This window comes from Monodon monoceros, unplaced genomic scaffold, assembly GCF_005190385.1.
Source record: "Monodon monoceros isolate NGI ecotype Baffin Bay Population unplaced genomic scaffold, NGI_Narwhal_1 Super_Scaffold_4, whole genome shotgun sequence".
Lineage (NCBI taxonomy): Eukaryota > Metazoa > Chordata > Mammalia > Artiodactyla > Monodontidae > Monodon > Monodon monoceros.
In genome coordinates this window covers 56,664,439-56,689,929 of record NW_021703781.1, presented here as the reverse complement: position 1 = coordinate 56,689,929, position 25,491 = coordinate 56,664,439, and the positions used below count along the sequence as shown (strand labels likewise).

The following is a 25,491-nucleotide window of genomic DNA, read 5'->3' as shown; positions in this document are numbered from 1 at the left end:
AGTGCTGGCCTTCACTGGCCCATGACCCTAAGGCCTTGCTAAAGAGCCCAGAGGAGTCGGTGGGCAGCTATGGCTGACCCCAGCCTCCATAATGGGGAGCCTAGAGAGATGCTGCCACCATAGTGAGCTGATGAGAAAGGGGTTAAACTGGAGGTGGCTCCCTCCTTCTCCCGGGTTCCTCTGTCCCCACCAGCTGCTCGCTGGTCTAGAGCCAAGCTACCCTCAGCTCAGAGCAGAGGGGAGCTGACCGGCTGGAGGAGAGTTACTGTCTCCAAATTTGCTCAGAATCTGAAAGGCATTTTGCGGACTAGTGAGGAAGAGATAAACAACATCCCCTGTAGAAGCAGTGCATGAGTGTAACTAGGAAGGAAACATCCACTCTCCTTGATTCAGACCATTGAATGGCAGGGAAATGAGAGGCTAACCCTTCATTTTGAAGATGAGAAACCTGAGGGCCACTGGGGGCAGGTGTGTGTGGGGTGACTTGCCCTAAGTCACCCAGCGGCCTAGCAGCAGGGCTGGGACCAGAACCCGGGATCTCAGGGACGCAGGATGTGGAGCCAGCGTGCTCTCTCACAGGTCTTCTGCGTCTGTGCAGAAGGGCCCAAGTGTCTGGCTGGGGAGAGTACAAAGCTGAGCATCCTTTCAGGAAATGACCTCGTGAACTCTGACTCCTGCCCAAACTGCCCTTCCCCTGCCTGGAAGGCCTTTTCCCACCGACCTAAATCCTTTTAGCCCTCAGCTTCTGTTCATTGGTGTGGAATTTCACGTGCGCCTGAGCACCTGCCTGGGCTGCAAATGGGTGTGGTGACCCCCAGGGATGCTGCCACCCCTGCATCTCTGGAATTCAAGACTGAGCCCTCTTGTGTTCTTTTGGCTGCACATCAACCTGACAAGTAGGTTACACACACAAGAGGAGTGAGTCACATGCTCTAAATCACTCGACTAATTGGTCCAGTGGTAAAAGAACTCTTAACTCCTTATGCAGAAGGAATTCCAGATCTTTGGCAAAGCTGAAAGGTCTTCATCAAGACCCCACAGTCACCTTTTGAGCCTCAGACTGCCCTCAACCAGGGAAATGGTGTAATGGTAAATAAATATTGAACAACCAGTTCTCTGGTGCTGGTGGTAGGGAACAGCCTTGATTTGTAGTGTTTGCTGATCACTGTGGTGTAAACATTCCCACCATGAATGTTCTGGTTGGCCTCTGGTGGCCACAAAGCCTGCAGCAAATGAGGAGCCCTCTCTCCAGTCATGCTCAGAGGGATAAACACCCATCTCAGGACAGGAACCCAATCACAGAGGCTAGAGGGGGGTGGGGAGAGGCCTGCAGGAGAAGGCCCCAGGTTCTGGGCCCCAGGCTCCCCAGTTTCCTAGCTCTGGATCTTAGGCTCACTGCTAGCTTCTCATTTGTAAAGTGGGGTAACTTACCACCTGTGCTGCCATCATCTGAGGTTCTGGTGAGGATGAAAAGTAGAAAGGGCTGTGTGAGCAGGAGAGTTCCACACTGTTGGGAGTTACAGAAGATGAGAGGTCAGGCTGCGGGAGCAAGTTTTCTTTCTGTCATTTACAGACGGAGTGAGCGTAGGCAACTTACTTAGCCTTCTCAAACCTCGGTTTTCTCATCTGTAATATGGGTGGCTGAGATGTGTGTAGAAATAGCACCACCAACCCAGAGCATTGCTGAGAACAAAATATGGACCTACATCTTGTGTTCAGTGCCTCGATAAATACTGGCTTTATTATCATTGCCTATATCCAGACCCACAAAATAAGTCCCTCTATAAGGGTTTTACACAAACCTCCCAAAGGCCACCAGCTTGGTCAGGAAGGAGAGCAGGTATAACCGGATGGGTCCATCTGCAGGACAGTACCACCAGGGATGCCCCCCTTACAGCTCCAGATGGCCCTGCCGGTTGCCCCCTCTTTCTCTCCGGAGCCAGGGCAGGCTGGCAGCTGGGAAGTAGGTGGAGACCCCAAAGACAAATTTTTCAGGGTTCCAACACCAGGGTGCTTTGTAACATTTTCCAGTGGGATTGGGTTTCTTGAGACTTCTTGGTGAGAAGACATGCAGTGGAAAGTTAAACTGTGGTGAGGAGCAGGTTATACAGTGAGGAGAAACTTCAGATCAAGCAAAAATCCTCTTCTCCCCCTCACAAGCCACAAAAGCTTTTTTAAAAAGTCTCCTCTGAGGAAGAGCAAAACACTCTTGCAAGGAAAAGACACAAAGAAGGTCCAAATAACTCATTATTTTACAATGTTTCCGAGGGGTTACACCCTCGCTGTGGAGGTTAGCACTGATCTGAAGCAGGTGCCACCTGCCATTTCAGCACTGAGGGGCTCTGGTAGGTAACAGCTGGCTGGGTGCGGGGCCTCTGGGGGGCTCATGACGAGGCAAGGGGAGAGGGGTGAAGAGGGGATAAAGCACAACAGCTCCTGAGAAAACAGTGTCTGCTTTACCTGCCACCACGTTACTCCCCTGGCTCAGCGTACCCTTCTCTGGTTCCCTCTCACCTTTGAAAAGAAATGAAAAGTTCTTCACGGGGCTTGTGAGCACCAACAGTACAACTCTTCACTAGTCTGGCCAGCTAGTTAATTGCATGGGCTTTGGAGTCAACAGATGTGGGTTTTAATCCTTGGCTCTACCACAGCTCCACCAGCTGTGTGACCTTGGACTAGTTAATTAACTCCTCTGAATGCTTCATCCCCATTAATAAAGCGGGAATAATTACAGTCCATACTTCAGAGGGCTGCTTTGAGGCTAAAATGAGAAAACGTAGGTAAGATGCTTATACGAGACCTGGTGTTATATAAACCGTCAATAAATAAAATAAGGACAAATTAAAATCTTTTTATTACCAGCTTACCTCTCCAGCTTCATCTCCTGTCACCTCCCAGAATGCAGTTACCTAGAGGGATTAAATTGCTCACAGATTTAGACATGACACCGTACTCTCCCGTTTTAGGCATCCTACGCTTTTCTGTGCTTCTCACACAGTAGGCACTCAATAATCTGCCAATCAAACGTTCGCCTGGAATTCCCTTTACACCTTTCTCCACCTGGCAAGCTCAGTTTAGAAGTCCCTGCTCCAGGAAGGCTGCCCTGAACCCCCAGGTGGGCTACATTCTCTTCCACAGCATCCTGTACACACATGCTTCATGGTATTTACCATGTGCTACTAAAAAACTGTTCATTCTTCCTCACTAGAGCATTATTAGCTCTTCTAAAGAGGGGCCAGGTCTAAAGCATATTTGCATCCCCAACACTTGGCACACAGTAGGTGCTCCATAAATGCTCAGCTCTTAAGGCCAGCCACCTGTCCCAGATGGAAACTGCATCCCAAACACCTCCCAAGACCCACTACCCTTCCCAGCAGCTTCAGGTTTCCAGAAGGTTCAGTCAACAGTCAGCCAAACCCACTTCCTGCTCCTTCTCCTGAGCTAAACCTTGGTTTTTGCCCCCTGGCTGAAAATAGAGGAAACTGGAGGAGGGAGAGTTTCTTGAAATTCCTGTTCATCAAAGCTACTGTTTGTGCTTCAAGGCATTGGTACTGTCTCCACCTCCTGGTCACCTAGGGCAGTAGAGACAGCAAATGCTGTACCTTGTTAGAGAAATCAGGAACTCAGTGACTCAGGAGCCTGAGATGGGCCCTCAGACCTAGGCAGTAAACGTACACATACAGCCTCTGGTATGCAGCTTGTAAGAATTGTACCATTTTGTTTTTGTGCCACTCAGACATTAGCTTAAAGAAGGTAAGAATGAGGTACTCTACCAGTTCTTTCCTGTGGCTTTAGGACAGAACTGTCCTTTAGAACTGTCTTTCTATATGCTAATATGGCTCCCCTGGGGTTGCCTAGAGGAGCCCAACAGTTTAGAAGGAACTAGGCAGAAACCATCCCACTGGAGTCACTGAAGGGCTGCGGCTGTGTCCTCTGGCCCAGGGTCAGATGGGGGTGGGTGCACACCTGGTTTACACTGGACTCTCAGACACCACAGGGCTGACTGCTGGGCAAACCCGAGGGCTAGAGAAGACAGTGCTTTCTGCCAGAGTCCCCTGGCCCATCAGTGAGCACTCCACCTGGGGAGGCAAGAACTCCTCACGGGAGGGTTCTGAGGATGCTCATCATTCTGCTTTGCCCACCTGCATGCGGCCCAAAGAGAAGTCTTGCTGGGTCGGGGGTTCCGCTTCCTGGGTAGAGGCAGAAGGCTGTTCCTTCCCACAGCCTTGGAGCGGGGACCTAACACCTGACTCAAAGTGCTAAGAGAACAGTCTTAAGCAGAGGCTAAAATGACAATGAGTCTTAGGAAAGGCTCACGGGCCCATGATGGCAGATGTTGGCACACCGTTGGCTCCCACATCACCTAAAAATCAGTTCTGAGGCGCCTGCCTAGAATGCAAGCCCTACACTGCCACCCCCGACTCCTCAAGCTTCTCTGAAACAGTACTGCTCACTTCGTCTCAACCTGCCTCACATTGCCGGTTAGCTATTCCACATGAGTTTGTTTTGTCCTCTCCACTATAATTTAACTTCTAGAGGGCAGGGGCCTTATCTTACACATTTCTTCCACATTCTCCTCAGCATCCAGCACAGTGCTGGGCACAAAGAGGGGACTCCAAAACAAGTATTTCATGTGTTAAATTCCAAGGCCAAGTGCCCATCCACAATTCTATCTTATCAATAAAAGAGATCTCCAGGAGGGCTTGCTTCCTTTTAAATGTCATGTCTTAGCTTTGGAGTCTCTGACAAAACTTGTTTCTGTTTTGGGGGCTCTGATTTTAACCTGTCTGTGGGACTTTACAAAGTACTCAGAAATATCCCCTTGGCAGAGAGAGGATTTGGGTGGAAATGCCTCAGGACAGAGAGTGCCCTCGGCAGCCATTACCCAGCTTGCCCTCAGCCCAGGAGCCTGTCCTCAACTTCTCTCAGCCTCTGTGGGAAGAAGGGAAGAGCACTTGCAGTGAGGAATCTCGAGGTGTGACTCCCTGAAGTCTGAGGAGGAGGAAAAAGGAACAAGCGCTGCAAGGAAAAAGAGCAGTCGAGTTTCGGGGATCGATTTTATTTGGGCTTCTCACAGTGGTTAGAGCCACTCCGTCTTCAGAACAATCACAGCACAGGAAATGCGTCACCGAGACTGCCCAGAAAAGTCTGACCAGCTGAATCTTATTGCTTAAAATACACATATTCACAATAACTGACAAAAGGTGATGTGCCTCACACGGGAATGTGTTAGCATTTGCAAATCTTCCGACTGTAGCACCAAACCCTCGACCAACCCCTTTCTTCTCGTTCACCTGGAACACCAGGCTCCCTCACATCTCCCCGGCCCCCTCCCGAGTCCTTCAGCTCCCTACTTCCGCCTTTCGTCACGCAGGGTAGCCTCATGTAGCAGGGTCCAGACTGTGACGCTGGACTCAAGCCCAGCTCCACCCGTTGCGTTTTCTTCTTCTTGTGCCTTTTGGGTTGGATGCTGCAGTGAACCCAGCAGTAAACACGTGGACCAGTTCCCCACTCTGACTGGAGAAGGAATCCTGAGAGGGCCAGAATCCATCCCTTCGACCAGTTAACTCAAGCAGGGTTCATTTTGGTAAAACTTGATCTCCTTTGAGACACTTCAGTGAGTTGTTTGAGACAAAAACAAAAAACAAAAACCAAAAGGTGGCAGGAAAGGCATCTGAGGGCTGTGGCACACTTCTGCCCACTCTCGCCACACATCGGCCACGTGCTGGACCTCAGCACAGGGAGGTAAGCCCTATGGCACTGTGGTGGCCGCCAAACCCTCCTGGCAATTCTGGGCAGGGCTGACGTCTGGGCCACAGCCAGTCCGAGCTTGACACTGAAGATCCAGTCCAGCTTCTGTCTGAGGTTCCACCCTGGCCTTCTGTCCCGATTGGTTGTGGACACCCCCGGGGGCTGAGGCCGAGGGCCAGGAGCAGCCGAGGGAGGCAGACAGGCTCAGAGCACGTTTCCGTTTACAGGGAGCAGAACACAGGCCTCTGAGTGTCCACGGAGCAATGTGCAAATTGCAGTGATGGGTAGAGTAAAACCTCTACTTGGAGCACAGCGTCTCTGGCAAACGTGGGGACTGCCGCCGACAGCGCCGCTGAGTACGCCCAAGCGCACAGTCAGACATCTGCTCAGTAAACAGTAAATGCGTAAAATAAATTACCTTGAGAGGGCTGCACCTGCTCCAAACGTGTGGGTCACGTGAGCAGAGTGGCTGCCGTTCAAAGTGTATTCATAGGAAAACAGGGCTGGGGGCTCACACACAACGGACAGACACACACAGGTTATCCAAAAAGTCAAGGTATACGGACTGCACTTTGTTCAACATGGATTTTGGTTTTGTGGACTCCAAACTCAGACACTCGTTCACCTCACAGCCTTGGGTTTGTCTATTTTGTGTGTGTGTGTGTATATATATACATATATACACACATACACATATATATGTGTGTATTCATATATATACATATATATACCTTCCTTTCTTACCATAACATCAATGCCTAGTCTGAATGTCATCGTTCAAGAGTGGGGGAAGAACCAAACTCTTCATATGAACAGGGCTGGACGGGGAATGTTAGTTTCAGCAGTTTGCTTTCTCCATTCAGATTATTCCTATCAAAGCTCAACTGGTTTTTGAAGCCAAACTACAATAATAAGGATCCTGTGGTCCTTCAGGATGGCTGCCTTCGCCCTCCTACCTGGGCCACTTAGACACTTGACATAGGCTACAAAAATTAGTTACCCCACTCAAGGCGGGGCGGAGCAGGGAAAGGGCACGAAAACCACAGATAACCAAGGCATTTTTTCCAAATGGTCAGTTTGAAGAAACAAACAAATAAACAAAACAACTTACTCAGAATCAAGAGAAAATACTGTGTGAGAGTCAGGCTGTGGGACCGCCCTTTCTCAGGTCCCACAGCCTCCTCATTTGTTCATAGAGAACAGTGAGACGTGAAGGCCGGCAGACGTGTACTTGGGATGGGGGAGGGTACTGATCACCTGTGGGCACAGATCAAAAGGGCAGAGATGCGGAAAGCTGCACCTCTATCCACTGCCACAGCGCAGGGCCTTCTGCTCACCCGCAGAAGTTCCAGAGATAGCCCCCACCCAAGCCTGCACACAAAACATCTCCTTCTGGCTCAACTGCAGCCAGGACTCTTTGAAGGCCAAGTTGGGAAAAAGCCACAAATTTTCCTTTTCCAAAACAGAATTCTTGCCTGCCCACTGGTCAAGTTCTTATTTTCAGCTCACTTCTGTTGTTGTTTTTTTTCTTTAAAGAAAAAAACCAAAGAGAAGGCAGGTATAATCTTCCACACTTGAACCAGTCTGCGGCCAGCCAGGACCTGCTGGGAAGAGGCCCCTCCAGGATGCATCGTGCCACCTCGATCTTGTCACCTGGAATTTGAGAGCACAAGCCCTTTACCAACCCGCCACGCAACCGCTGGTCAGCTCTCATCTTCCCACAGGAGGAGCCCAATTCCGGCTCCGGAGACACTGGCAGCGAGGGGTGACAATCCCCGGACCACTGGGGCTTCATCCAGGGCTGAGACCTGCCACCTGTCTCAGACTGAGAAGCAGCAAGGTCCTCATCAACTCACACCAGAACATGAATCCACTCCATCACCAAAAGTCACCTCAGGGCACAGTCTCATCCCCTCCTTGGGGGCTTCTGAAACGCACATCTCTCTGACCCAAGCAGGTAGTGACACGTGACTTGAAAAGAGGTAAAGGGGGACGGGGTGGGGTATGAGGAATGAGTCACAGGACAACTTCTCAGCCCTCCGTGACACTGTATCTATGGGAGGCGAGGCACCCACACCCCAAACTGTACCTGGAGATGCAGGAAAACGCAGGAGCAGAGGGGAAAAAAAAAGGAACACAGTCACTTAATGCTTCTCTCATGGTTCTCCCCTACCCTGGTTGCGTCGCCAAGTTCTCGGGCGCAGGCAGGGCCTGCTCTAGCTTGGGGAGCTGCTGCTCTGGGAGTTTGGGGAGTCCTGCTCGTTGATGGTGTTCAGCAGCAGGCAGGCAGGCAGCCGCGGCAGGTGAGGGTGCCCGGGCTCCCGGGCCTGCTCCTCGGAGGGCTGGCAGAGCCCTTCCTCCTCGTCGCCAGGGGGCCGCACGTGGCAGCTGTCGCAGAAGTCCAGGGGCCCGTCCAGAGCATCGTCGATGAGCGCGTTGAACTCTTTGAGGTCGTCATCATGGTGGCCCCGGTTGCACACACACACCTCGATGCCCGAGTCACCTGTGAAGCGGCGACGTCTGCCGGGCGTCTTGTCTTTGCTGTCAGGGAGGGCGCCGCCCTGCTCGGAGCTGTACTCTTTCAGCAGCTCCTCCTTACATTCGGAATCCTTGTCCAGGAAGGCCCCAGGGTCCACCTCCCCCAGGCCGGCCACAGAGCCACTGGGCTCCATCCCGGGGGCTTTGGTGGCTGCTGGGTCTGCTGGCACGTCGGAGGGCTCAGGGTCAGCGATGCTCGGGGGTCGCGTGCTGCTTCTGCTGGGCCCGGACAAGGGGCTGCTCTGAGCCCCCTGGGAGCCCCTGGTGGGGTCGGCGCCCAGGGGGCTGCCGCCTGTAGGGCCACACTGTGCAGGCAGCTGCTGCTGGAGCTGGAAGGCACTGTATGGTGGGGGAGGAGTTGGAGGTCGGTTCACCACTTCCTCATAAGGAGGTAGTAAATAGTTTGGCAAAAACCCTAAAATGGGGAGGTAGGGAGGAGAAATTACTGCACTGGCAATTGTTCTAGGACAGACTGCAGGCTCACACTAAGCATATGTCTCATCCCACCCCCAGCATACCCACCGAGGGACAGCTACAGCTCTCAGGTGCAGGCAGGGCACAGGGCTGTGAACGACTTTGCAGAGAAAGGGGGGCAGATTGGGAGTGACAGATTGCAGCTTCTGGAAATCTGAGAGCCCCTAAAGCTGCTTCACAGGCAAGGACTTCTGCTTGTCTGGAGTTAAGGCAGAGGGTTCAGCAAATGTGGTGAATGGCCAAGAGAGTTCTGTCTGGAAGGGACCTGTTTTCCACATGCACGCAAGTCTCATGTTTCTAGCTCAGACTGTGTCCTCCATCTGCATCCCATAGGCCTCAGGGTCAGGGACCCTAAGTTAAGACTTTCCAGATATGTATCATGAAGAGAGCCTTTTTCTGGGAGGCTGGAAAACTGTGTTGCCTCTCACCCTAGTGTGGCAGGAGGTGGTCTGGAAATACACACCAAACCTCATCCTGATTTGCATCGAGAGCGGGTGGCTTACCAGTAAAGGGTGAGGGGCCTGTCATCAAGGCTTGTTAAGAACATGCCAGGGGAGTTATCTTTTGCTTTGAGGCACAGATGACCTAATTATAACAGTAATTGCTAGCATTTATTGAGCACTTACTATATGCCAGGCACTGTGCTAAGCACTTAACTCTTCTAGGTGTGGAATTCCAAATTTATGACTACTTTAGTCTGTAGAACACACAGAAGAATGGCTTTGGACAGGCTGTACTTCTGGGTCTCCACCGACCACTCGAGAGATCAGTGTAAGGAACCCCAGGGAGGGGCTTCCCTGGCGGTCCAGTGGTTAGGACTTGGCGTTCTCACTGACAAGGGCCCGGGTTCAATCCCTGATCAGGGAACTAAGATCCCACAGCATGGCAAAAAAAAAAAAAAAAAAAAAAAAAGGAACCCCAGGGAGTCAGGTGAGTGTGCCCTTCAGAGGGTCACTGAGTTTCTTGGTTCTCAGCAAGTCCCAATGCTACCCCCCACCGCTGCCCCTTTTGTAGCAGCCTCTGCTAAGGCATATCACATGGCAGGAAGCAAAATGGGGGGATTTCAGGCCACTGACCTGTAAATCTCAATGCATTCACATCATACACCATACAACCACCTGCCTAAAAAAATCTGCCTAAACTAAAGGAGCAGAGATGTAGTCAGAACCCAGCTGGTGTGGACTGGAACAGCCCAGTGGCTGCCAGGGGCTGCATCCACAGCACTGGCTCCTTGGCGCTAAAGGTGTGCACCCCCTTGTTCCCACACTTATGAGACCCTGCTCTGTGCGGGACAAGGAGGCCAACCCCCTGTGCCCACAGTCTATGTGTCCTGGGCCCCGAGGGTGGGGTTTGGTGTACGTACTGAAATAAAATGGCAGCGCTGAGTAATTGTGGGCCTCCCGGTAGGCGATCAGGTTGATTTCATGTTGCCGCTGTTGGGCCTGAAGGCGGTGCTTGGCTCGGCGGTGGTGGCACACGCAGCAGCAACTCAGGATAATGATGATGGTCCACACAAGCCAGAACCCTGGGGGCAGGGAGGCGAGACAGAGGGGAGTGGGCACACCATGAATGCCAGCTGGAGGGGCTGCTCTCAGCACAAGGAGGCCCACGGACACTGCGCACCTGGTCGAAGCTGGCACTGTTGGCCCTTGCCTGGTGAAGTTACATTTAGAACCTGTGATCAATTTTCATGTTTGTACCAGAGTGAAAGACACGTGGGGCGGAAGAGGGCAGAAATGTAAGAATGGTGAACGAAAAAGAGGTCACCCACTCCGGGGCGCCTCCAGGGCTCCTGGGGGAAGGGAAGAATGCCAAGTCATCTGTGCAGCACTGCTGGTCCTCCCATATTTTAGGTTTGGGGGGCATTAAGTATGCTTACCTTTTAGGACAACGTGCCCTTCCTATCTTAAGAGATCTCTGAGAAAATGCTTCAGCCTCTCTTGGTGCCCACCTCCCCATTCCAGCCCTGCTCAGGCCCACAAGGACAGCTCCCAGGCTCCCCACCAAGAGGGAAGAGCCCCTCAGAATCCCCACATCTCAGCAGATGAGTGGCTGCCGGGGGCCTCGGAGGGGCTACCTGATAAAAATTTTTTCTCTACCATGTCGCCTCCGTCATACAAGAGTCACTGAAGTTAGAGGTGGAAAAATTCTAATTTCCTCAGGCCCATTTCTTCCCTGGAGAGTGTAAACAACTTCCTCTGCTCTTGCCATAATCCGGTACAATTCCATCTCCCACCATCACAAACAATCCACTCCCACCTCGCTTTGGCCTGCAGCTGCATTAGACTCGGGACCATCAGTGGCCTCCCCTTCTTCCTCCGGGCTCCAGAGAGGGGTAAAGGAGCAGGGGAGAAGCCTACTGCCCTCTTCCCCAGGTAGATTGTTTCTTCCCATTTCCCACTGTGTTCTCTTGGATCATACTCAGAGAACCCTGGCAAACTGCAGTATAAGACCCCCTCTCCAATCTTCACATGTATACAGAAAAGGCTTCTAATTTTTTTTTTAGTGAATGAGCAATTTTGCTTTAAAAAATATATATAGAGAAAAAAAGACTGGAAGGAAAAAATAGTGACATTTTAAGTCGTGGGATTATGAGAAGAAATTTTAATTTTCTTCTCCCAATTATTTTTCTTCTTTCAAACCATAAAACTGGAAACAAAGTAAGTTAAAACTTAAAAATATCTGTGACTAATTATGTTTTTGCTGGCTTTAAAAAAATTAACATATTTCTGAATAGGTTTTAAAATTCCTCTGGGAATGTCTTCATACAATGAAATGATATGAATCATTAAAAAATTATTCACAGAATACTATATTTGACATATAAAGATGTTTCTAATATTAAATGAAAATAAAAGATTACGAAACAGCATAAAATATGACCCCAATTTTTGCTTAAGAAAGAAGTATATATAAATGTCCAGAGGGATGATCAGAAAGTTAGTCATGAGATTATTCCTGGACAATAGAACAGAAGATTTTCTGGTACCAGCTCTTGTTCTTTGCTTATTGCCGATAAGATGAACATGTACTTCTTTGAAATAAAAAAGAATATTTTTTCTCAATAAAAAAATAATCTGGGGCTTCCCTGGTGGCGCAGTGGTTGAGAGTCCGCCTACCGATGCAGGGAACACGGGTTCGTGCCCCGGTCCGGGAAGATCCCACATGCCGCGGAGCGGCTGGGCCCGTGAGCCATCAGTGAGAGGCCCGCGTACCGCAAAAAAAAAAAAAAATCTGAGGAATAATTTTAAGGTGAGTTTTTATTAAATGAGAATAGATTATATTATTTTTCATTTGTTCTCTATTCCTGAAGAACTTCAAGTTTTTCCCATTACAAACGTTATGTATATTTTTTATTGTCTGCTTTGTAATTATAAATTTGTGTTTAGAATGTGTTAAGTATTTCTACATCTCTTGTCAGAATGAGTTAATTTCATTAAAAAAAAAAAAAAAAGGCTTCCCTCTCCCAGCAAACAGATTTGTAAATGAATAAACCCCTGATTTTTTTTCCTGTTTGTACCAGAACACAACATTCTGAAAGATCCCACTGACATTTAGGGTGTGGCCTCTAGCAACACCCAGTGTGTTTCCTTTTGTCCTCCAGGGGTGTCCGGGCTGAATCTCCCCACAGAGCCACCCCTATCGGGTAAGGCAGGATAGCAGTACAGCCTTCCAGCCCTGGCAGGCTGGCAACACCACTGTGTAACACCTTTGCGTTTTCAGCACGTGTCGGTGTTCAACTGAACCTTCTGCTGAGGTCTAGCAACGGGACAGCAGGTGGAGGACAATGGGCAGAGAATCTCTTCCCCATTTCCCATCAGCAGACAGAAAAACCCCATTCCTAACCAGAGTTCATAAATGTAAGTTGAAGTCAGAAGTCTCCCTTGTGGTCCTTCCCGGAGTCGCTGCTGACATTTGCTTAACTTAACTTGCACTTCTCTCCTTCCAATGCTCACCAACTGGAGACTGGACACTGTAAGAGGAGCCCTCAGGAAACGGTTTTGAGGCCAGAAAGGAGCTCTGGGAGTGAACTGGCTTCCCGCTGCGGTCCTGTAACGTCTCCTCCAGCCCCTAAGATCTGTTCAGCTCCCAGCCTCCCGGGGTGGGGTCACACCCAAAGGAAGCGGCACAAATAAGCACAATGCATTCTGCTGAAGAGCCTGGCTCCAAGTGTATTTTAGAGTCAAGTCAAAAGATTCTCGGCTAACCACTTTTTTATACTACCCAGCATCATCTCACAATCCTTTATACTTCGGTGTTACTTTATAATTTTCAAAGTACATTCTCCCATGAGATAATCAGCACCAAACTCTACAATTTTTTACCTCCCAAGTCATTTTTTCAATTGTTTCTTACCTAAAGGTAAATTAACTTTTAGCCTTAATGCTGCAATATATATGATATAAGGCAAAACTTCTCAGCTATATTATGACGGCCTTTAAAAAAAAATAAAGTTATTTATTTATTTATTTTTTGCTGCATTGGGTCTTCGTTGCTGCGTGTGGGCTTTCTTTTTAGTTGCAGCAAGCTGGGGCTACTCTTCCCTGCGGTGCGCAGGCTTCTCATTGCGGTGGCTTCTCTTGTTGTGGGGCACAGTCTCTAGGCGTGCAGGCTTCAGTAGCTGTGGCACATGGGCTCAGTAGTTGTGGCTCGTGGGCTCTAGAGCGCAGGCTCAGTAGCTGTGGCGCTTGGGCTTAGCTGCTCTGCAGCATGTGGGATCTTCCCAGACCAGGGCTCGAACCCGTGTTCCCTGCATTGGCAGGTGGATTCTCAACCACTGCACCACTAGGGAAGCCCTATAATAGGCTTTTAATAAGAAAAATCTCAGGCACTGGTTTTTATGTTGGCCAAATATTTCTGGTTCTCCCCCATCCTGGCATGTGGGTAGGCTTGAACTTCCTGGTGCCCTTATGATTGTGACACTTTGGGGCAGATTCTAACTGATAAATTGAGATTGGAAGTGACAGGTGTCACTTAGAGGCCAGAACATTTCTTGCTGATGTGAGACCCTCTGTTAGTCTCCCTTCTGCCATGGCAAGCCGTAACATTCCAGATAGTGACTTCAGGGTCAGTCTGGCCCCAGGGGATAAAGAAGTAGGAACAAAGTTCTCATCCAACCTGTGATGGACATATAGTGTGAGTAATAAACCTGTTGTTTTAGGGCCACTAGGAGTTTGGACTTGTTTATTACTGAGCATAACCTCTCGCCTATCCTGACTGATGCAGTATCTTTGTAGGTTTTTCTGGGGGAAAGGATTTAAAATGTTCACCAGATTCTTAAGAGAATCCTTATTCCAGAAAAAGCCTGAGTTCTATTGAGCTAGAAATATAATAGAAAAATAGGTCTTTTTTTTTTTTTTAAGGAAAAATGAGGCAGGGTAGAAAGAGGCTGGGGGAAGAAATGAGACAAGAGGAAGGCATGCCCTTGGCAGAGTTACCCCAGTTATATTGAACAGCACCAGAAGGCTCACATGTTTACTGAAATTCCATCAGCTGCTTCTGTTCATGTGGTGTCATGGACAGAAAACCTCTCCCGACCACGTACCACTTACATGACGTGATATAAAATCTCGAACTGAGTTTTGCATTTCTAATATAGTATCACAAAGTGATAGTGTGGATCAACACTAGGAGAAAACTAACTTGGGAGCAGAAGGGGCCTAGTGGGGTAATGAGGCATTAGCACAGGTCCAGAAAAGGCCCCTAAGGACTGGTCCAACTTGATGGAGTTCATGTGGGAAGACAGAAGGCATTCTTGGTTTGACCCTCACAAAACGGATGCTATTGGCAGCTATTCTAGTCAAAGCCGTGTCCCATCAGCTTTAAAAGGGGGACCGTCCAGACTAGTACCTATGGAGCTGTACAAGCTTTTGATCTTTTCACTAGATTTCACAAACAAGGAGGAAAGTTTTAAAAAGGAAAACCTACTGAAAGAGCCAAACAGAGAAAGACAGAAGCATGCCCTCCTCCCCAAACACACACCTACCCACAGATTATATTCCTCACTGACCTTTGAAAGCTGTGACCTCATGGTGGGACGCGTTTGTCATGCTAAGCAAAGTGGAAAACATGTTTTTAAAAACAATCACTGAGTCACGTGCCCCAGAGCTCACTATAAACTTGGGAAAACACCACTCCCCAACTGGCAGGAAATTCCTCATTAGGAAGCCAAAGTATACTGTCAACTAGCTCTCCTTCTAGCCCACAGGATGGTGGGTGACCTCCCTGGCCCCTGATAGCTCTTAGCAGGAGCTCCTGATACTGCCGCTGTGGAAAAAGGACTGAATTTGGGAAATGAAGACTTTAGAGGACTTGCAACTTCATCGGAAAGACTGGACAAGTTTCGTTTCCTAGCTTTGTGACCTTGATCATTTTGTCTTTACTTCCCTCATCTGTAAAATGGAGAGAATAATGGTTTCTACCTACTTGGTCATTGTGAGGATTACCGAGTTAGTATCTGTATGCAGAGTACTCAAGCGTGCACATTCGAGACCTTTCACGACCTGGGCCCACCACCCTTCCAGCCTGGCACTGAAGAGTTCAGGAAGGGGGTAGCTTTGTGTGAGGCACACTGACCCCACTACTCAGCTGCGACCAACTGACTGGCTACTTAACGCCCCTGGTCCTGAGAAACAGGATATGTGTACCTGGCAGGGTTGTATTTGGGGCGGGCTGAGCTGACGTGTGTGAAGAACTTAATGAGTGCCAGGCACACAGCAGAGTTCTATGCACGTCAGCACCCTCATCTCCCCTGGTCGAGCCCCACAGCCCAGCCCCATGGCCACAGGGGAAAGGTTAATGAGATGCATGCTCTCTTCTTTCCCATGAGGCCTTGACCTATGGTGTTTGGTATTCTTCACCCTGGGAAGTCATTCTACCCTTCTCCATGTGCTTAAATCCCATCCACCTTTTAAGGCCTACCTCAAATGCCACCTCCTCCATGCAGCCTGCCTGAATCCTGTCCAGCTAAAGCAAACTCTCCTGGCACATACATCGCAGTCCTTGCACGTACACTCCACTCTCTACTTTGCATTACTAGTGAGGCACGTTGTCTTATCTCCTCTCTCTGCTCAGAGACTCCCTTCTTGATGGCAAGGATTCTGTCTCCCCACACGCTCTAACACAGAAGAGGCCACAGCATCCAGTAGGAACTTGTTAGAATTGCAAATTCTCAGGTCCACCTCAGACCTATTGAATCAAAAACTCTGGGACTGGGGCCCAGAAATCCATGCTTTAATAAGCCCTCCAGGAAACGCAGATGCTTGCCAAAGTCTGAAACCACTGGAGTAAGAGTTTGCTGAATAGATGACTGAATGATGACTGAAAGTACAAGTGCCATGAAAATGCATGGGATGATAATAATAACAATGGCCAGGTTCTTATAGCCTCAGCCACGGCAGTGGTAAACAGGACCCTCACTTCCGCACTGATGCAGACCCAGGAATGACCCCTGGCTTAACGTTACAAGAGACTGAAAAGACACGGGAGTAAGGGCGCTGGCTGAAGCTTAAGGTCTGTGTGTGCTTGTGTGTCTGTGTAAAGTGGGCTCTGTGTGTGTATGTGTGTGTGCGAGACAGTCCTCAGCACACAGGAAAATTCAGCTAAGTAGTGGTATGAGGGTTGGCAGAAATGGCATTTGTTTTTCCGTGAGGCCTTCCCTGTAGGCAACTATGGTTAAAGAGGTACTTTGACAAAAACCCTGCCAAGGATTTCCTGGCTGAGATTTTTTTTCCTTCCAAAGGAAAGAGACAAAAAGAATAATGCAAAGCCCATTACTTTCACATTTCAGGCAAAGTTCAGAGGCAATTAGAGGGAACAGGGTTCAAAGCGCAAAAAGCACAGTTCTGAGGAGAACTGAAAGGGCTCATTCCTACGCTCAACCTCCCTCCTCTACACATCAGGCCGAGGCCAGGTCCCTAAGGAGGAGGAAAACCAAAGAATTCCGAGAGGGGCAGAACACTCACTGGGCATCTTCTGACCAAAAAGCCATTTCTGGGCACAGACAAGAGGAAGTTTGGCTTTTACAGTCTCCGTCCCCCCAGAGCTTGGAAAGCATGGGCCAACTTGTACAGGGGTGAGTCTTTCCTCCCCGTCCAGACTCTGGTCTCCATCTGACCTTCTCCTTTCCCCGGCTGACCACAACTGGAGGTAATGAGCCACTGTGTAGCTCTTCCCCTGGCTTTCTTCAGGCCCTCGGGACGAAGTGCCTGGTTCCCAGACTGCCTGCCACCCTGCCACCTGGGTCTCCCTGTCCCAGCCGCCCCACCCCCAGCCCTGGCTTTGGTGACCCAATTCTGGTGGCTACTGAGTCTGCTCTGCCAACAGCCCAGGAGGCTCTGTCAATCTGAGATGGGGGCCATCAGCAACTCCATTCTTTCCGCAACTGATGCCGCCTGGGCCGGGCCCCAGAAAAACAAGCTGCAGCTCTATGGCTTTTTGGCAGCCCAGCTTCAACTTTTGTTTTAACAAGGGGTGGGAGGGAGAATTTGAGCCCTGCGGTTATCTGCATTTTGAAACATTTAAACACAGACTGTCCACCTGCCTGGCACTTTGTGTTTCTCTAGTGAGTCCCTCAGCCCCACCCCTTCTAAAATAGCACCAACAACTCCAGGCCTGCCTTTGCTGCTGCTTATATAATGCTTGCAGGACTGGTGGGGACATCTTGAACCCTGTTCTCTCCTTGGGGAGGAGTCTGCCCTTAGCCACCCCTGAGCCCGTCCTCAAAAGGAAAGGACAAGAGTGAGGAGAGGTCCTGTTTGTAGGACCCACTCCCACTGGCTACAAGATCCATTTGCATTTAGAGGGAGAGGCTTCCCAGCCAATAGTCTAATTTCCTTTGCATTTCAAACAATAGCCCTTCTAGCTGCTTTCTGACCATATCACTGATGTGGGGGGAATGGGGAGATCAGAAAGGAGAAGGGGAAAAAGGGAAGAGATGGTGGTGATGGTAAGGGCATGGTTGACCAGCAAGCACAAAGTTTGTTTCCAAATGGAGGGAGTGATGGGGGCTTAGAATTCTCTGGGGAAACAGTTAGCGTTTCCTCTAGCAACAGACAGTTATGAGAACCACTGCATGCTGGTCACCTGGCAACTCTCTGCCCTTAGGACCCTCCCATCCTCCCCTTCTTTGTCCAGCATCCTACAGTGTCTCGTCTGAGTTCCAAGAAGATTAGAGTACAAAGGGCTTTAGTGACCTCTCCAAGCCTGGGTCACTCCCTGAAGACCACAGCAATGTCACCACCCTTGTGCAACTCTGGAAGGTGCAAGCAGTCCTGGCTGCCACCAAGCAGTGGCAAGACGAGGATTGTCTCCACATGGCACTGAGCTGACAGTAACAGGTTAGGTAGACTGGAGAAGCCTCTAGACACTTCAGTTTGTGATCTGGGGAAGGAAGAAAAGGGGCTGAACCTATAGACTCCTTCTCTCCAGGAGGGCTCTGTCGGCAAGGACCTAGGAAAAGATTATCCCTTTGAGAGGGACCCTCAGAAACAGAGGCAGCTCCTTGATGATCTCTGGGGAATTCTGGAAACCCTGGTGCTTCTTACAAGAAAATGGCATTACAGCCATCCACAGAGAGCAGCCCAGTATTCACAGCAGCTTGGCTGCTGCAAACCTCTCTTTGCAAAGATGACGAGCCTGGGCACCTGGGCTGGCCCATGAGAGAATGTAAGTTGTTGTCACTGCTCGGCACACCCAGGAGAGGGCATCAAAGAGAACCCCATTCAGGAAATTTTGCAGCAGACCTGCTAACCACGGCTTCTTAAGAAGGCTCAGGACCATGTTATCCGGTCTTTAGCGCATGGTGTCCGAAGAGCACCAGAGCTCTCCTCCTCTGCAGAGAGATCGCTTCTAGAACCTGGAAGCAGATTCTGCTCACCAACACTGCCTCCAAGAGAATAAGAAAAGGGCTGACCAGCCTATGGTTTCCCAATGAGCAGAGGCAGTAACCGAGACCCTGGGATGCCAAGACATCCCCAGGCAAGGACTTACACCAGAGTTCATAGTAGTAGTTGCAGCACTGAGACTGTCCACAGCAGTGTCCTGTGTCACAGATGTAGCTTTGATTGTTGGTACCCACGCAGGTTTCCTTATCCTAAAAGAAATAAAAAAACACTGTAGCATATTAAATTATAGCTTTTAAACACTACTTTTCTTCTCATCCTCCTCTTACTGATCCCCTGCTCACCTTCCACCAAAACGGTTTGTACAAATGTTTATTGAAAGAAAAGAAAGAGAGAGAGAGAGAGAGAAACAGAGAGAGAAAGGAAGGGAGGGAGGGAGGGAGGGAGAGAGAGAGAGAGAAAGAAAGAACCACACAACAACAGCAGATTTAAGAAAAATAATATGGTTTATTAAAGGGGGAAGAGGATTCAGTACACAAAGCCGACTGGTAAAGAGCAGAGTTCTCCTCCTTGCTTTCTTTATATCTAAGCAGAAACACTCCACGTTCTGGTCCTAAACTCAGCCAGTAAGAAGGTGGTGATTCTCCTGTAATAGGCTGTATATTTTAAATAAATCCGGTTTCTCTGTGAAAGTTCCCAGAATAATGAAGGCAGCACGTATTCTAGGATTGGCATCTGGTCAGTCAGTCCATCTTCCCTTCAAAACACATATCTCCAAGGTTAATTACAGTGTGATTCAAAAGAAGGCTAAAAATCTTGCTACTAAAATTCTTTCAATCTTAAGAAAAGGGGTGACTTGCTCAGGTGACCTAGTCCAATTTTAATTTGCTAGATCCTTTTTTGCTTACCAAATGATCTCTTAATAATCTTGACTGGATCTAGGATTCACACTGTCCCTTGTCAGGGACAGCTACAGAAAGGGCACCGCTGAGTAACCATCTAGCATTTTGCCAAATTCTATTCACAGCACTGGTGGATGGGGATGGAGGTGGAAAGGTTTTTTTATATTTCGTAGTTAAGATATGAAATACCCCACCGGCTGACCTAAACTTCAGCCTCAAATGTCCTCTGGGTCACAATGCATATGATGAGACATAGAAGATCTGGCTTTCAACATTTCTTTGTTCTAAATAAGTAACACATGCAGTGACTGGACACAGTCTTTGTGCCAAGCACCGGGTTGGGTACGAGGGATACAACGATGAATAAGAAATTGTCCCTAACCTCAAGAGGCACAGAGCTAAGAAGGGAAAAAACCCTGCTCAGCAAAGAAACTAAAACCACAGTATTATATGTGCTGCTACTCAGGCTGACCCTGCCCACAGTGTACATCCGGGCGGACGTCTGCCAGTGGAAACTCAAGTCACAGGGTCGGTTCCTGTTCTCTGGGTCTTGCTTTATACTACGCTGTCTGTTTGGCCAAGGGTACAAACAAAGCACTCCAGCGACTGTCTACAGGGCTAGAGGCTGGGCACCTGAAGCCACGAGGACAAAAGAAAGGGCATGGCTACAACCCAGATCCCTGGCTCAGTGTGTATTTCCACCACATCCTCAGGTGTTTCCTGGTCTTTAAGAGTCTTACACCCTGGTATAAAGGGGTTTAGGAAGAAGGAAACATGGGAAAGGCATTTGTCGACTCTGACAATGAGGGTTTCACAATAGTATTGCAAACAGAGTTCTTCCTATCTTTGCCTTCCTGTGTCCGCCATAAGTAAAATGGCACACCTAGCAGGTGGCTGTCCAGTGGGATGTCTCCTCTGAGGCCTGACGCACGTGGAGAAGGCAGATCTGTGTTCGTTGCTTTTGCTAGAACACACCCTCTCCCTCTTGACTTCAGAGCAAAACACTGCTTTCCTAAGGACATCAAAAAGTTTCTCCCAAGTTTACCAGGCCCTGAAATGCCATTCTTCTGGCCTGGCTCACAAGAGTACAGTTCAAACTGTCCACATAGTTTCTGAAAGAGGCCGCGCTGCCTACACTCTGACACATGAAAGAATCCAGGGACACTTCTGCCTCAAGAAAATTCACCAGATGAGGTCCAGGCTCGGAACACAGGGCAGCCAACTGGTCCTCTGTGAGGCATGAAATAGAACGTGTCTGAAATCTAAACAAGTGGCATCCTCATGACCTACTGGTGTCAGCTTTTCCCTTGGCTCTCCCATCCCCCGAGGCAGGAAGCCCAGTGTAAACAGAACCCCACTCTTCTTCCCTGCTCTGCCTCCACTTTCCCAGGGACAGCAGACTGTGGCAGCATCACTTAACTCAGTTCCTCAAAATACTTTTTTTTTTTTTTTTTCTGTACGCGGGCCTCTCACTGCTGTGGCCTCTCCCGTTGCGGAGCACAGGCTCCGGACGCACAGGCTCAGCGGCCACGGCTCACGGGCCCAGCCGCTCCGCGGCATGTGGGATCTTCCCGGACCGGGGCACGAACCCATGCCCCCTGCATCGGCAGGCGGACTCTCAACCACTGCGCCACCAGGGAAGCCCCTCAAATACTTTTTACCCAGTGTATCTCATCCCTTGCTTTCCTCCCCGCAAGTAGAGTCCCCAAGTTGCCTGAGATGATCTTGGTTATGGGAACTGTCATTTTCTGCTGCAGAAGGAAGGAAAGCAGGTAGGCAGGTAAAGAAGACAAGATGTGGGTTCATGGACCTTTAGCAAGGAAGACATGAAGGATTAAGAAGGTAGCGAGATGTGAGTGTCATGAGCTCCTCCAGAGAAAGAGACCTTCTGGTATGAAAGGAAAATCCAGAAGCCTTGTGTTTGGCCCTAGCTCTGCCATTACAGAGGAATGGCACTCTGGACAAGTTATTCAATGGCCCTAGAGCTGGTTAAGATGCTCACTCATGTCTCCTTAAACCCAAAGGGTTTATTAGCCTACCCACCTCCCATTCCCTTTGACAGCAGCCTCGAGCCAATGCAAGAGCTCCTGTAATCTATGCCTCCTCTCAGTCAAAGCAAAGAACAGAGGTGTGCAAATGTTGCTTGGTGCTCTTCCACCCTTCCCTGTATGAGGAAGTCACCCAGAGGACTTTCAAGGATCTCCAGGCAGCTCAAGATACAAATGGTAAAGATTCAGTCAGATCTGGGTTCAAAGCCCAGTTCTCACACTATGCTTACTACAGTGTAACTTGGGTAAATGACTTAACTTCTCTGAGCGCTCAATATCAACGTTATTCTATGAGCCATTATTGTTGGGCATGAAAGACCATTCAATAAACAGCACTCTGCATTCACTTAGAACTATTTCTCAGAAGAGTAAAGTTTACTGGCAATGTGGGCTGCTTCAGACACATGAAGAATAGAAAAAGGAACTAGAGAGAATGCAATGGCAAGTTCAAACATGAAAAATTCTCAGCACTCTTTATGAGCACCCTTTGCTTTTCTTCCAAGCATCTCCAAGCACTACACACATATTATGTTGTTCAGGCCAAGTCTTGAAGAGTGGGAAGTTAATATCCCACCCCACCCCCCCTTCTCAAGAGTGAACGAGAGTTATATCGTGCACTCCCTATGGGCAGGAGCTCTGTCTCCTTAATCCCCCTCCCCAACTCCAAGAATGAGCACAGTGCTTGGCACACAAAGGTTTGCTGAATGAAACAATGGCTATGCAGCCTCTGTGAAGGCAGAATGAGCTGGGGTGAATAATACGGCTAGTGTATACTGAGTACCTGCTATGTGCCAGGCACTGTTCTAAATGCCTTACAAGTCTTCCTTCATCTAAACTTGAAAGCACCACTATGAAGAGGGTAGCATAAGAGAATTGAGGTCAACAGAGGCTAAGTCACTTGCTGGAGGCCACACAGCTAGGAAGCAGTTCAATCTAATTCATCTGACTCCAGAGCCTGAGCTTTTAACTATTAAGCTACAGCCTCCTTGGTTTAAGTTATACTTCTTCACTTGCTTTTTACACTTCAGATGCTTAAATAAATCCACTTAAAAGCCCCAAACCAAACAAAATCAACATTTCATCTTTGAGGGAAAAGATAAGGGCCCTGCCCTTGTGGAGCTCTTTGACTTTGGGAACATCTTCTGCTTGGCAGTGAGGAGGGGCAACATGCTTGGGCTTCCTCTCTTCTTTGTTTGAAAGGTCATTATTTTCACATACTGATTTTCTGAAAAGCAGAATGGTGTTTGTCCCATTGGGGAACACAGGGCCTTCACTCCTTCCTTCAACATTTACTGAGTACCTACCCTGCACCAGCACTGAACCAGTGGTGGGGAACACAATGGAAACATAAAAGGCCAAAGCAGTCACGCTCTTACCCTCATGGAGCTTAAAGTCTAATGAAAGATGATAAAGTAATCATAGAGATAAAACTGTAGGAAGGAAAAGTATGTGATTTGGTGAAAGCTTACAATAATTAAGAACTAGGAATTAGTCAAGGAGGTCCAGAGAGCTGTGAGGAGGGTAAGCTTGAACTGAGATTGCCAGGATGGTTAGAAAGTTAGTAACTAGGGAAGAGGGATGGGAAGAACATTCCAAGAAAAGGAAATGGTACAAGAAAAGCCCTTTAGCTAGGAAATGGCTGAACAAATAGGTAAGGAAGTTAGGTAAGCAGGGACAAGATGAGATTTGCATTTTAAAGATATTTTTTTCCCAGGCAATGTTTTCATTTGCACAAACTCCTGGCCCAAATATGCTAGAAACGTAGACCTGTCATAAAGAAACTTTGGGTGAATAACATATGCTCTTACGCTGAGGTCTTTCACCTCAGAATGATTGTGATGATGACCATAAAGATCCTCATTTGTTAAATGTGTGCCTTCAGCTCTGGTGCCGCGGTGACCAGCTTCAAGAAACGGGGCACATATGGTCACCAAACAAAAAGCACAGGTGTGAAGAAGCAGGAAGCAAGACCAACACCGCCCTGGAAAGAACATTATTTACAGTGGAAGAGGATGAATAGTATGCCTTTTGCACATATGCAAAAAGTTACCTCATCTCTTTGGCAGCAGCATAAACTATGGGACTAACATCATTTTCCTTAAGAGTTTCAACGTCTTAGAGTTGCTATTCTTACTGAGCCACTGTAAAGGTCAATTTGATCAGTGTAAGAACTTTCAAAGTGCCAGCATAAAAAGACACTGAGCAGTAATGGTTCCCCGGGCATGGTTTTAATTTGCCAATTTATGGGGCTGGAAAACCCTGCTAGCAACTGGCAACAGCACCTTCATGCCCTTAGGAAAGCGGTGAAGTTTTAAAGTTTAAAAGTGAAAAATAGGAAAATTGAAATCCTTCACAGGATGTTAAAGCACAGATGCTAAATCTCTTGGCTGCTGGATATGAATGAATTTGGAGCACCATCTCTGGCCTTCTCTACAGGGGAAAGGAATGGAAACATCCATTTCTACAAATCAAATAACAAGTATGTATTGATACCCTTTCCCCACTTGCCAGGCACTGTGTTGGATGCTACAGCTACCACATTGAGCAAGAGATTCTAGAGGAAAAGATCCTGCTTCTAGCAATGTAGCTGGGTAGGTAACTTTAAAAATATGATAATATTCTTTTGGGACTCCCCTGGCGGTCCAGTGGTTAAGACTTCACCTTCTAATGCAGGGGGTGCGGATTCGATCCCTGGTCGGGGGGCTAAGATCCCACATGCCTCACGGCCAAAAAACCAAAACGTAAAACAGAAGCAATATTATAACAAATTCAATAAAGAATTTATATATATAAATATATATATTCTTTTAATTACACAGCTGAGCTTGCAATAAAGCAAGGAAGAGCCCTCGGACCAAAAATGTTGGGGGTGGGGAACTAGAAACTACAGTGTTAAATGAGATCTGGCCTTCCCAGCTGCCGTGGAAAGAAGGGCTGTTTGTTTTCTTGGGTCCACCTAAAACAGGGAATTGGAACTGAGTCCCAATATCAGGTGAAGACCCTTCAAAGAGACAGAGCAGACTAGAAAAAAATTAGCCCTTTGGCACACAGTAACAATAAGAAAGGTCTGAATTGAGAGGGAAAAAGTATCTCTTCTAATAATCTGTAACCATCGGCTTTTCCGCAAGCTAATTTGAGATCTAAATTGTGCTACTACATAGTCTGAGAATCCCCAAGCCAAAATTTTAACACAAAAAGTAATCCCAGGACTTGCCTGGTGGTGCAGTGGTTCAGAATCCGCCTGCCAGTGCAGGGGACATGGGTTCAATCCCTGGTCCGGGAAGATTCCCACATGCCACAGAGCACCCAATCTGGTGCGCCGCAACTACTGAGCTTGCACTCTAGAGCCCATGAGCCACAACCACTGAGCCCTCATGCCACAACTACTAAAGGTCGTGTGCCTAGAGCCTGTGTTCCGCAACAACAGAAGCCACTGCAATGAGAAGCAAGCTCACCACAACAGAGTAGCTGAGTAGCCCCCACTCGCCACAACTAGAGAAAGGCCATGAGCAGCAATGAAGACCCAATGCAGTCCAAAAAAAAAAAAAAAAAGGAGTCCCAGAATGGGACATCTGGTAGAAGAAACGTAAAACTCTAAAGAGACCTACCCTCAATCAGGGCATGAAAGATGCCCACAGATAAAGCTCTGTTGAAGATGAGCTCACACAAAATATAAAAACTTACGTAAAAATAATCCATCACAAACAAGATGTGGGAAGTTCAACAAATAGGTGGATAAGACTCTCCAGAAAAACTTAATAGAATGATCAGATAAACTGTAATATATATACGTGTTTCAAATGATTAAAGCCAAAAAGAAAAACATGAGAAAAGAACATACTAAAAAAGAGACAGTGACCAAATGGATTTCAGGAAAAAACAAAACTTGTAGAAAAATAGTTATTAAAATTAAAAACTCAACAGGTGGGTTACACA

General features: G+C 48.3%; 1 protein-coding gene and 1 long non-coding RNA gene across 6 annotated transcripts in view; both read right to left on the bottom strand.

Annotated features, from left to right (window-relative positions):
* Positions 1-1,279: 1,279 nt before the first annotated feature.
* LOC114908430 lies at positions 1,280-2,887 on the bottom strand. The gene is made up of 3 exons (XR_003796940.1): positions 2,868-2,887; positions 2,461-2,514; positions 1,280-1,507 (listed from the first exon to the last, which is right to left on the bottom strand). It is a non-coding gene; the product is annotated as an uncharacterized LOC114908430 (long non-coding RNA).
* A 2,156-nt stretch (positions 2,888-5,043) lies between these two features.
* WBP1L (WW domain binding protein 1 like) overlaps positions 5,044-25,491 on the bottom strand; it is a 68,005-nt gene continuing 47,557 nt past the window's right edge. For all 5 annotated transcript variants that reach the window (XM_029200954.1, XM_029200955.1, XM_029200957.1 and 2 more), the window contains 3 exons: positions 18,754-18,856; positions 10,127-10,288; positions 5,044-8,704 (listed from right to left, as the gene is read on the bottom strand). In XM_029200954.1, coding sequence (XP_029056787.1) covers positions 7,968-8,704; positions 10,127-10,288; positions 18,754-18,856 — 1,002 coding nt within the window. In that variant the 3' untranslated portion in view covers positions 5,044-7,967. The remainder of the gene's footprint in view (positions 8,705-10,126; positions 10,289-18,753; positions 18,857-25,491) is intronic.